Here is a 12,363-nt window from a genome sequence, read left to right on the forward strand (position 1 = left end):
TGCAGTGTCTGAGATTGATCACTTCAATATACACATATGTACTCTTTTGTGCATCTTGATCATGGTTCCTTGACATACATTTTTTTTGGCCCACTTTTCCAGTTGTTTATCACCTCACCCTTGTCTGTATTAGGGGGGTTCTTTTATTGTTTCTCATGCTTCTTTGGTTCGATGGAGTGAGCTATGTATTCAATATTTGTTCCTATGTACTAGGCGGATGTAGGGGCTGGGTACCTATGCATTTCAGTGAGATGGATCGTTTACCATATGGACACTCTTCTTCTCATTCCTACTTTGGTTGCAACCTTCCATGTTTGATTGATAAGCTCTTCAGACTTTATTGTTTCACGTCATCTGTATCTTTGAGTTTAGTTGTTTTCCTTTGTGTGCCTCTTTATTCGAAGCAAATTATAGTCTTCTCTACCTGGTCAGGTTATATTTTAGTGGAGGTTCTTCGGATCAATAGTTACTTTTGACAAAGCTTTGCAGCATCTACATGCTTTAGTGGTGTTCTTCATGATCATCTTTTGTTCCTATCTTCTAGGATATTTCCTAGTTTGGAGGCTTCTGTTAGATTGTGGTGATTGATCAGGAAAGTACTATACATATTGAATAAATTCTTTGGGCCCTATTTTATCAAGATTTTGGGCTGACATGTAATTATTAATTATAACCCTAAAGCGATAAAAATACTTGTATAAAAGAGCTTAGGGTTAGGCATTGTTTTATAGTTGTGATGCAAAATTGGTTCATGTGGCAGTATTGAGCTGTAAGGGATTACAGATTGTAATCAGGTTGTAATTATTGGATCGTAATAATATCGAACTTGCTGTTTGGTGAACATAGCCCAAGGATTGGGTGAACCACGTTAAATCTTGGTGTCTTGTGTTCTTTTCTTTCTTTTCTGTGTGATCTATTATTTTCTGATATTGGTTATATTTGCATGTAATTGTTATTTTTGTCCGTGGTTTAATCCTAACAGCTTCTTCGGTCTTTCACTAGTTCTTTCAACATTTTTTTCCATATCTTTTTGGAGTAGTGTTTTTCCTATGTGGTTTTCTCTATTTCTCCTCTTTTCAGAGATTTGGTTGTGCTTGTGTGCCTCATTAGGCTTTGTTGTTGGGACCCAAATGTACTTTTTGTAATAGTTTCTAGGTTTTTAGCTACTCCCTAAGTTTATCTTAAGGGGGGTGTTAGAGTAATTATATATTTCCTAATTAACTCTAATTTGCTTAAGTTAAACTTAGGCATCTAATAATTAATTATTTTATTAATTATTATGATGCAACCTAGGTTAGACCTTTTTAGGGTTTCAATCTCCTTTATAAGGACAATCTCTCATTGTAAATATTAATTCACTTTTGATAATAGCAATTTATCTTTTTGATCATCAAGAATGTCTCATTTATGGATCTGGGAATTCCAACCTCCATAACTTTTGCTTCTCTCTTTCTATGGTAGGTGTTTGCATGCACGTGATTCTTGGGAGTTGTGGGGTTGATCTTTCATTAACTTCAACAAAATGTACATGGTTTTGGTAGCATGTGAGTTGGAGAGTAAAAATGACATAATTGAATTGTTTGACAAAGAGAACTGTATGATGAGAAAAATGAATGCAAGGTTGCATTTTTTGTTTGAAAATGCAAAGGATGGTTACTTCTCACAAAGTATGGAATGTAAAATTTGTCAACTTTATAGCAAAGTTGAGTGACATATGACATGATGAGAGGACAAGTGGCATTAGGAAGTTGAAGTGCCAAGTGACTCCTTGAGAGGGAGCCCACATAAGGGTTAAGTGGCTACTCAAGCCACATGTCCTTATAAGAAAGATGTGACCCATAAATGTAGTTATTTTCCCTAATTCAAATAAATAGGGATATGCACATATATAGGAGAATATGATACAACTGGTTAGAAGGGAGGTTACAAGGAGAAGCTTATGTAGAGGAAGGGGGGTTACATTGGTTGGCTTGGTTAGAGAGAGGTCAAATGAAGGATACATGTGAGGAAATAAATTAATTTTAGTAGTGGATAAAATAAGGAAACTGAATTAAATTAAACAAATATATTTAGTTGGTTAATGTAATAGAAGAAGAGGGGATTAATAAGATAAATTAATTAAATAAATATTGAGATCCATTTAATTGATCAAACTATAAAATATTTAGGTAAATTTATCAAATTAATTAAACTAGGTGTAGGGGAATGCCATTAATTAATTATATGATTAATAATGCAACAATGTAAGCATGATTATATGGCTTTTATTGATTAAATAAAATTAATCAAATTTAGGTGTCTACACTTATATGTGGATTTTCTTATTGATTTTTTCTAGAAATGCTCAAGGTTTGAGAGATCATTTGAAAGCTTTAGATCACTTTCACTAGGAATTTAAGATAGGAGTGAACATTAGAAACACCAATGCCAGGATCTTCTTAGTGAAAAGGGAGAAGCTAAAAGCCAATTTCATCTTTGACAAGACCTAATTGAAGATAGTGAAAAAATATAAGGAATTGTGAATTGATTTTTACAAGCTCAATAGGGAGACATGTCTAGTGAAAAAGGATTCAATGAGGTTGGAAAGCATCTTATCTTTTGGAGAATAAATGCTATGAGATTAAATAACTAGGATAATCCTTTTTGTTTTGTTGGTTACATCAATTTTCCTATATGGTTGTGAGGTTTGGGGGAACAACGTATCAAACCCCAAACAAAGATAAGTAGAAAGAATTCAAAAGACATCTAGTTATTAGCAATCTGAAAGTCAAATCAACAGTTTCATATTAATTCATCTAATCAGTTATTTAAAAGATGTTGAAAGTATGGATAGGTATTGCTGACCCAAAACATTTGTTGAAAAGGAATTGAACGCAATATTTTTTTTTTGGATGAAATGAGACAAGTAGTGGATGAGAAAATGGTATATCAAAATTGCACAAATTCCCCAACACTAATGAAGAAATACAAAACTGTATTAGCAAGAATTTAGGACCGATGTGTAGTCAAGACAACTTGGTTGAAAAAAAGTTCATTATGTTAGAGTTCAACCTAGCATGGAAACATGCTAAAAAAGATCATTCAAGGCTTAGAATCAAGAACGAGGCTAGACTTTTAATTGCACCATTTTGAACCAATTCATATCATCTTAGGTGTGAGACTCATAGATTGATAGTCCCCACACAAGAGTGAGAAGATAGAACCTATATTTTTTGAGGTATATATGTAGTTGAAATATAATGATACCACTTGGCATCAAGTTTTGCTAAGTCAAGGCTCCGACATCATAAGGGATGAGGCCAAAGATCATTTTGACATGGATACCCCTCACTACTACCAAAAAAATCACACAATTACTCGTCTCCTTATTAGTAAAATTCCTTTTGTATTTAAGGAAAGAGAGAATCTAAAATCTTTATGAATGGACGAATTTGAGGGCTCTAACCTCCCCATTCTTGGGTGTGGGATAAACAATTGCCTAAAGTTATTTCTTAACCGGAAAGTTTTGGGGTTAGGTTTGTGGGACACGATAATTATTTGGGGTAAAATTTCAAAGATTACAACTGTATGCAAGACGATCTATCTTTGAAGACGAAGGAAAGAAACAAATCTTCTGGTGTCCAGGTTTGATGTGAAGAGGTAAAATATCTCATTCTCTGAGAAGCCTTCTCTTTGATCTCGCCTTATTTGATTCATTATCTGGTTGATATAACGTTCAAATAGAACAGATTTTGCAAAATCTTTCAATGATACAAGGTGTTGTAGTGGATAATTAGTCTGCATATTATTTTTTGGGGCTAGATGTGAACGAGGATACGTATTTATGATATTTCGATTTGGGTATTGCTTCTTGTATGATGTCTGATTGATGGGCTGACATGGGTAAATTTTAATTTTAAGGAGACTTAAAGGAGTGGTCGATATGAGCATTCGTTTTTGTTTGGTTGATTTACATCAATGTCTAAAGTGAGCACCTCGAATGCTCTGTATATTGCCGGATTCTTCAGCTTCAACACACCCAAAAAAAATTCTATGAAATAAGAACAGCATAAGCGGCTTGAAAACACTGTTTTGCTTATGACTTATGTTTGGCCGAATTACATACATCGGTAAGATCAAAGTGATCTGATCTCCCAATTGGATTGTCACTGCAACGATCTAGATTCTAACTATTCTATTACAAGAGTTTTTTAAACCAATTCGAAAATAGAAGGTGACTAACTAAAGAAAACCCCTAGATAGCTGCCGAAATATCGGCACTCCCTGTGTCATCATGGCATCAAGGTCATGCGTATCTGGATAGAGCGGTAAAATATCCCTTTGTTCTGATCTATATTGTTTTTTATTTGTTGGGGGAGTGGTAGGTAAAGCGCTCAGCGGAAGGGTTGAAATAGATATATTCAATTTTTGATATGGTTTTTGGCATCATATTTAGCGGACAATTTTGTATTGGAAGCGTTCCCGAGTGGGTTATGCCTTAAGACTAGTTATATGTCGAGTGGTGCAAACGGGTATTTGATTTCAGTGAGGTTTCTGGTTCAAGGGCGATGCATCATTTGTAAATTGCCGTTCTCATTTCAAAGCGTTTTTGATACAGAGGTTTATGGTCACTTCAGTTTTTCTTACATTTAAAGTTGCAAGGGTCAAGTTTATTTGATTTCAATGGGTTCTGTGATTGCTTGTTTTTGGCGCGTGTTAGCCTCAGATTTCATTGTTGCAAGAATAAAGACTAAATTTATAATCGATGCCATTACAGATGCTTTAGACTTGATGCCCATTCCAGAAAACAGAGTAAAAGACAGTTGCCAACATTTTGTCCGTTGAAATTAAACAGAGTTTTGAATAGATTTGTTCTACGTGCTAAAAATCCTGTAAATAGGGAAACTACATACACCAACGTGTCTCTATGTGACAAATGCTTAGGGAATGTGATGGAATAGAGTTTATAAAAAATTATAATTCAAATACCCCCACATCACACAAACAACTGTATGATCAGGACTGACTATTGGCTTATTAGCTTCACATGTCCAAATGAAGAATATTTAACATCAACGCCTTCTTGAAAGTAGACAAACTTATCTTTGCTCAAAGGCTTGGTGAAGACATCTCCAAGGTGCGCAGTGGTTGTTTTTTACACTAGCTCAATTTCCTTGTTGAGGAGATGCTCGTGAATGAAGTGATGATGTACTGCAGTATTCTTTGTGCGAATTTGGAGCAGTGGATGCTTGGACATCTTCAACACACTCTGATTATCACAATTTATAATTGTGGAATCACATTGTTTGTGTCAGAGATCCCTAGGATTTTTTCTGAGCCATATTGCTTCACACATTGCAACAACTGCCTTTTACTTTGCTTTAGTGGACACCAATGTAGCATTGGGTTCCATCTTACAATACCATGAAATAATGATAGATCTTAGAATGAAGCAGTAACTGAACGTGTCTCTTTCCTAGAGTCTTTTGCTATGTGCTTAGTCTGAATCTGAAAAACCATCAAGTTTGATCTCTTCATTCTTTGAATTGATAGTTCAATCTGAAGCTCTGCATTCCTTGAAGATATCTTAGAACTCATTCTGTACCTAACAAATGACATTGTTTTGAGCGAGTCATGATATTGGACAAGATTCCAACTGAATGAGGTATGTTTGGATTAATACTGGTCAAGTAAATCAGTTTTCCTACAAAACTTCTTTATAGTGTTCTGTAAATTGCCTTGCCATCTAGGACTTCAGTCATCTTAGTTCTTGTTTCCACTGGTGTCGCTGAATAGTCTTGCATTTTGAACCATCTTGAAGCTTATTCTTGCATTTTGAAGTTTGAACCATTGGTATTGCTCCACTTCATTTTGGGGCAGGAATACTTTTTAGGTGTTTTCTACACTTCAGCTTCATGAAAGTAACAAGGCTATCCAAGGTTTGACATTTCAAAAGTTGGCTTCAAATCTTCCTATATTTCATCTTCAAGTGATTGATCATTCCCAGTGCTAAGCAAGTCATCAACATACAACACAATGATAAGTAACTTATGATTTCAAAAATCTCAATGTACAAGTGTGGATTAGCATGAAATTTTTGAAATCTTCTTTGAAGGATGTACTTAGCAATTTTTGAATACCAAGTGGAGCTTGTTTTAAACCATAAAATGCTTCCTTAGGTGACTACAGAAAAATCTCTTTTGAGAAAATACTAATAAATAAATTGAACACTTGGTTTGTGGATCCTGGTTTGAACCATATAGCACCTTTTTATCTAACATACCATATGTGTCTTTCCTTTTCAACAAAACTAGGGGTTCGTGCTACATATATCACTTTTGTGAAATCTCCATTCAAAAGTGCTCTTTTCACATCCTTATGGTGGATTTCTGAATCATGCTAGGAAGAAAATGCTATTAACATTCTAACTATGATTATCTTTGTGACTAGAACCAAGCTTTCCTTGTAATCAGCACCTTTGGTTTGTTTGTAGTCTTTAGCTACAAATCTTGCTTTGTGCTTATTAACTGAGATATCAAATGTGAACTTGAATTTGAACGCTCATTTACAATAAAGGATTTCTTTATCAACAAGTAAGGGTTTGAATTCCCATGTCTATGTCAAATGAATTGAATCTATCTCTTAATCCATGGCACTTAGCCATTTTTTCTTCTTTTATTGCTTTCTACAAAGTGTCTGTTTACAAGCACTTAGATCAATATACGTCACTGCATAGTTGACATCATAGTATTGCAATCTGATGGACATTTCTCTTGCACATTCTAATCTTCTGGAAGAACATGAGATTGTGGAGTGGTCAATGAGTCTGAATGTGCTCATCAACGCCTTATCTTTCTTCTATTGATTCAGTAATGCTTTCTGATTTTGGCTCAACCTCGTAGTGTGGCTATGATGGCTAGAGCATCTGACAATTGAACACAACAAACAATTTGAAGGTAAGGCTTTTCTTTGAATATGGAATTTCTAGAGAGGGGAGTTTTGTTTCCTGGGAGTCATACAATTGGTATGCAACTTCAACTCTTATCAGACCTTCATAATCCTTTCTATTGAAATGTGTCTTTGGTCAATGCCCCCAAAGGATTCTTGAATGCCTAATCAGTGGTTTCCAGCTTCATCATTCTTCTTTGAAAGAGATGGTTGCCAATCTTATGGTCAACACTTTGATAGATCAAATAAGCTACTTGCTATAATTTATCTTCAAGATTACAAGCCTTGAGCATTAGTATAGCTTTTTCTTGATCTGTCCTGTTCATTCTTTCAGTAAATCTGTTTTGCTATGGAATTTATGGAGCCAAGAGTTGCCTTTGGTTTCCCATTTTTTATGGCAAAAGTTGACAGATTTGTTTGAGGTATACTCCCTCCCTACTTTCTGATTCAGCATTTAAATATTATAATCACATCCATTTTCAACTTGGTGTATAAACTTCTCGAAGACATCAAATGCTTTTAGAAAGTAAACCCATACCTTTTGAGTTAATGATTTTCATCTATGTTGCCTGTGTTAGATTTTGAACCAGAATATCATAAAATATAGAACAGATATCCAAAAACACAAAGAACAGATTGACACAATTATTTGTCTTGGGAAAATGATTCACTTGAGGGTGCAAAACCCAGCCACACAAAGATGAATCCTTTATAAAGAATAACAGAGTCCAGATGCAAGTTCTTGAGTCTTCACACTTCTGAAAGTAATAGTTTGTACTCTCTTTTGCAATAAAATTAATCTCTTCTGTAGAAGAATAAGACACTATAATTGCTACATACAATGCTCAATGACCACCTGCAGAACACAATGATATACTGCAAACATGTACCTCATGATTTTCCCAAAAACTTCTGTCAATCTGTTATCATAAGAAGAGAATTAAGTACAGCGATACAAATTAGCTATGAGAAATCAATTAGGATGTAGAATGAAGATATTTGTTATCATCTGATGCCTTAACTATATATACAAATATATATCTTTAGAAACCTAAAAATTATGCTAATATAGCTTTTATAAATTATAATGTTCCTGAGATGATTTGTGTGCGCAAGGTTATTTGACTCTGTGTTAAGATATAATGGTCTGTAAAGTATTCACATGATATTGGCAAGATAATCGGAGGAAAAAGGGTACCTGTTACAAAAAGCTTTTATAAGTTTGGATTGACTCTCATGAATTGGTTTTCTACTTAGGGGTACAAGCTTCTTTTTTGGTAGTAATTTTGCTCTCAGTTTTCTGCAAAGAACAAATTTAAAGCAATGTGTCTAATTTTTTAAATTAGGATAAATGTTATTGCATCTTTCAACAGAAGTGTTGGCTTTAAGTTTGCTTCTTGATAAGGTAGGAGTTAGGGATTTGAATATTTCATTGATTAATGAAATTTATGGTTCTTTTCATACAGAAATGGCAGAGAATTCAGAACAATCTACAAATGCGGACTTGATTGGTAAAAGTGCTAATGGTCTAGTGGATAAGGCTTCTGAGCAGCCAGCTGTAGCAGTTTCAGAAGCTGCTGTAGAACGTGCATCACCATGCCCATATAGACTCTTCAGGCGGGAGAGGTCTGTTCATCAAATTATGGGAGGTGGAAAGGGTGAGTGATCCTGATTTTTTAAATGTAGATCTCTCCACTTACAACTCTAAATAAAGCTGTGTCTCTGCATAAATTACAGCTCACACATTTATAAATTTGGCTGGGATTGTTCTAGCCAGCTCTATTAGATTTTTTTTAACAGAACATAAAGTTCCTTAGCCACATGCATAGTTGCTTTCCATGAACAATGTAAGTTGTGTTGCGGATTTCTTCTCACCTGCTGCTTAAGATTATTGAAGAAACAGTTGTCTGTGTTTTATCATCCGATGAGACGCCAATATTGTGTGATTCTCCCTTGTGGATCATTTTTTTCCATTTCCTTGTAGATTATTCAAGATGGGTACATTTACCTAAAAATCTCATTTCCAGTTTGTGTCTCCTGTGTCCAGGAACCTTCACCACTAGAAGCAAGGTATCACTTAGGCATAGATTCATGTGATAACTCTTTAAGGTTTACTTTATGGTGCCATTCATGCATCAATATTCCTTTCTATATGACATATTTATTAGCATACTTTGTAAGACAATTTTCTGGCCGTCAATAATGATATAGTAATTTTCCTTTCTGTTGTTCATCAGTACTTCGTTTGCTTGTAGATCTGTGACTAATCTAATCTGTGTGTTCATGTAGTGACCCTTTCCTCTCTCTGTGAATCATTCTTACTTTTGTAGGCTCTGACAATGTCGTTGGGCACTTTCTTCATTGTTGCTAGATGTTTTACAGTTAGAACTTTTTCATGGTATGCTACAACTTCCAATTTTAAGTCCTCAGCACTGTCTTAGATATTTTGACATTTATTATCAGCTGCTGATGTGATCTTGTGGAGGCGGTACAATGTTACTATTGGAATCCTTTTTGCTGCCACTGCTGCGTGGTTGCTGTTTGAACGATCTGGATATGCCTTATTGTCACTTGTTGCAAATGTACTCCTGCTTTTGATTGTTATCTTGTTTCTCTGGGCAAATTCTGCAGCTCTCCTCAAGAGGTAATGTTTTCTACGTATCCTGCTTTCCATGTGCTAGTAATTTTAACTTAGTTCAACAAAAGTAGTTATTTTTATTAGTTTCCTTGATGTGCTATAGTAAATACTAAATGCTTACTGAGTCCTATGAATGCAGACCACCTCCACCTCTACCTGAATTGGAATTGTCAGAAGAAATTGTAAATAGTGCTGCAGCTTCAATGCGTGTTAGGATCAATTATTCCCTAGCGGTGGCCCATGATATTGCTCTTGGCAAAGATTTCAAGCTTTTTGCTAAGGTAAAATGCTGGGACATTCTCTGAGAATAAGAGAATGTTTGTGAGCTGCAGCTAATTTTTCTTTCTTTATTAAAACTTTTTTTGCCTGTAAAAGCAGCTTTGTGTTACTTGTAGGTGGTCATCTGCTTATGGCTCCTCTCTGTTGTTGGTAGTTGGTTCAACTTTCTGACACTTGCTTATTTCAGTAAGTTCAATTTTTATAATTCGTGTTTTCAGTAAGTTCAATTTTTATAATTCGTGTTTTCATCCTAGTACCATCTCTTGTAACATGTTACTTCTGTCTTTGCTATTTGATTATGTATGGTAATTGTTTCAGTGATTTATTCTTTAATTAATTTGATATTCCAAGGGATTGTTTATATATTAGAAGTCCTATGTAATGGTACACCTAATGTTTTTGGTTTTTAAGTTGTTAGATTGTGTGCACTGTGATCATTGTGGACTTTTTCCCTTTTGAATACATCTTGCAGGTGTTGTTGCTTTTATCACCATTCCTGCCTTGTATGACAAATATGCAGATCAAGTAGATAGATTTGCAGAAATTGCAGAGGAGGAAATCATAAAACTTTCAAAGAAATTTGATGATAAAATTGGGAGCAGGGTTGCAATGGTTCTTTCAAAAGAGAAGAAGATACAGTAATACGGATCAACTTTGTTTCAAGCAAGGACATGCTCTTTGGTGAAATTTGGGATTGGCTTTTACTCAATTATTATTCCTAACAACCCAGGCTGTTCAAAGATGAGATCTGTACAGGTTAATCATATTTTTTGTAAGGTGGAAGTATAGCAATGTTTTGTACATTCTTCGTTTTGGCCAGTGTACTTCTTGTTTATAGGACCACCAAAGTGTGCAGGATTGGTTGCTGGCCTTGAGAGGAATTGACATATTTTTTGCTTAAAATGTTTGTTCCGTTTTTTTGTTTTGTTGTGTAAATTGTGGTTTTAACCATTTATTCAAGTCACCCTCTCATATGATATATGATTTGCACCATTGGTTGCATGGTCCTGTTTGTACTGCATGCATTAAGATCATTGAATGCTTCTTTTTCTCAGTTTAGAATGCTTCAGACATCATACATCAAGTTTTAACCTTTGTTTGGTTGGGACGTGGCTGTTCTCTCTACAAATTGCACCATTGACTAAATTTCAATAAAACGAAAACACAATGAAATTTTCAGAAATTTTCAGCATTTGATCTTAATGATTTTCATGATCTGTATATTTTGTGATCGAAAACAACAAAATTTTTGAAAAAATTTTGCTGTGTTTTTGTGAATCTGAAAAAGAATCATGTTTGACTTCTTTTTTTTTTTTTTTTTTTTTTTCCCGATCTTTATGCATTTTGTCTGGAGATTAGCTAGGGCTGTTTGGTTGTGGGTTATTCCAGACTTTTTCCCCTTTCATATGATATATATGATTTGCAGTAATGGTTACATTGTCCTGTTTGTACTGAAGAATGCATTAAGATCGTTGAATGCTTCCTTTTTCCGGGTTATAATGCTTCATACGCGGTACATACATAAAGTTTCACGCTTTGTTTGGTTGTGCGCTATTCCAGACTTTTTTTTAAAGAATTTAATATTATCCAAATTGCACTATTTTCTTAAAGTTTTCAATTAATATTAATTTTAAGCACTACCTAACAAGTCTATCAATTGAACAATCTATTAATTCAAAGTAAACGGGGAGGAAAAGTGCAAGGGGAAGCAACGGTGAATATTTTGCGACTTTGCGCAAAATTGATTCAAATAATTTTAAGGACCTTATTTCGTACACAATATAGGAAATTATGTTCTCACAATATTTCTGTTATGTATAATATAGCTATTAACTTTATTCATCCACTAACGTACTCTAAATTGAGAGACATCCCTGTCTTGTACTGGTAACGAAACCCTCGCATTATCTTTTTTTCTGAAGTTTTGATTTTTTCCGCTTGTGATACTTTTGGATGAGTGTTAGAGATTAGGAGGGAATGAGTCTGTAAATTCTTACGATGAAACTGTCCATCACTATCGTTTACTATTTGAGTGACTCCCATCCAGTTACTGAATAATTTATTTGTTTAATTTCCAAATAGTAACTCTCCGAAATTGTTTTAATTAATGACTGATTCACATGGCCCACATTTTTTCGATACCCTCATTGTTTGGAATTTAGTTCAACAGATTTTCGAAAAATGGGTGCATGTGCAGACTTTAGTTATTCAAGCTTTACGAACTTTTCCATCATGGACTGCTTTCTATTTGCTGTGTTTATATTGGGTTCACAGTACTGTAATTTTTCCTGTTTTAACATCAATTTTTTTTTTCTGGTGTACCATGCCGTGTGAAAAATCAAACTATTGCAGTCACTAATTATTAATCTCTTATCATAATTGATTATTAAACTGCTGAAAACAAATTCCCAGCTAATATTGAAAAATAACACAACTGCAATTTCACTTATAATACGAAAAAAAATGAACAATACAATGAACACAATATTTTCGGACAAATTGTCTCTGGAAAAACTCCT

The 12,363-nt window shown here is 34.4% G+C and overlaps 1 protein-coding gene across 4 annotated transcripts; it reads left to right on the forward strand.

Annotated features, from left to right (window-relative positions):
- Positions 1 to 3,417: 3,417 nt before the first annotated feature.
- Positions 3,418 to 10,837, forward strand: LOC149550637 (reticulon-like protein B16). 4 transcript variants are annotated; one of them, XM_089793622.1, is made up of 6 exons: positions 3,418 to 3,639; positions 8,394 to 8,585; positions 9,391 to 9,571; positions 9,705 to 9,846; positions 9,961 to 10,030; positions 10,317 to 10,837. In XM_089793622.1, the coding sequence occupies exons 2-6, from the start codon at positions 8,396 to 8,398 to the stop codon at positions 10,484 to 10,486; spliced, it is 753 nt and encodes a 250-aa protein (XP_089649748.1). In that variant the 5' UTR covers positions 3,418 to 3,639; positions 8,394 to 8,395; the 3' UTR covers positions 10,487 to 10,837. The 4 variants fall into 4 exon arrangements, with proteins under 4 accessions (XP_089649748.1, XP_089649750.1, XP_089649747.1 ...); XM_089793624.1 differs by having other exon boundaries at positions 3,501 to 3,639; positions 10,365 to 10,837; XM_089793621.1 differs by having other exon boundaries at positions 3,634 to 3,756.
- Positions 10,838 to 12,363: the final 1,526 nt, after the last annotated feature.

The sequence above is a fragment of the Cupressus sempervirens genome, chromosome 7 (genome assembly GCF_028749045.1).
Source record: "Cupressus sempervirens isolate cs-2001-9-10 chromosome 7, ASM2874904v1, whole genome shotgun sequence".
Classification (NCBI taxonomy): domain Eukaryota; kingdom Viridiplantae; phylum Streptophyta; class Pinopsida; order Cupressales; family Cupressaceae; genus Cupressus; species Cupressus sempervirens.

Excerpts from the sequence above, each read along its gene's own strand:
- LOC149550637 (XM_089793621.1), top strand. Across the intron at positions 9,572-9,704 it reads TCTGCAGCTCTCCTCAAGAG|ACCACCTCCACCTCTACCTG; the intron begins GTAATGTTTTCT and ends CTATGAATGCAG. Across the intron at positions 10,031-10,316 it reads TCTGACACTTGCTTATTTCA|GTGTTGTTGCTTTTATCACC; the intron begins GTAAGTTCAATT and ends TACATCTTGCAG.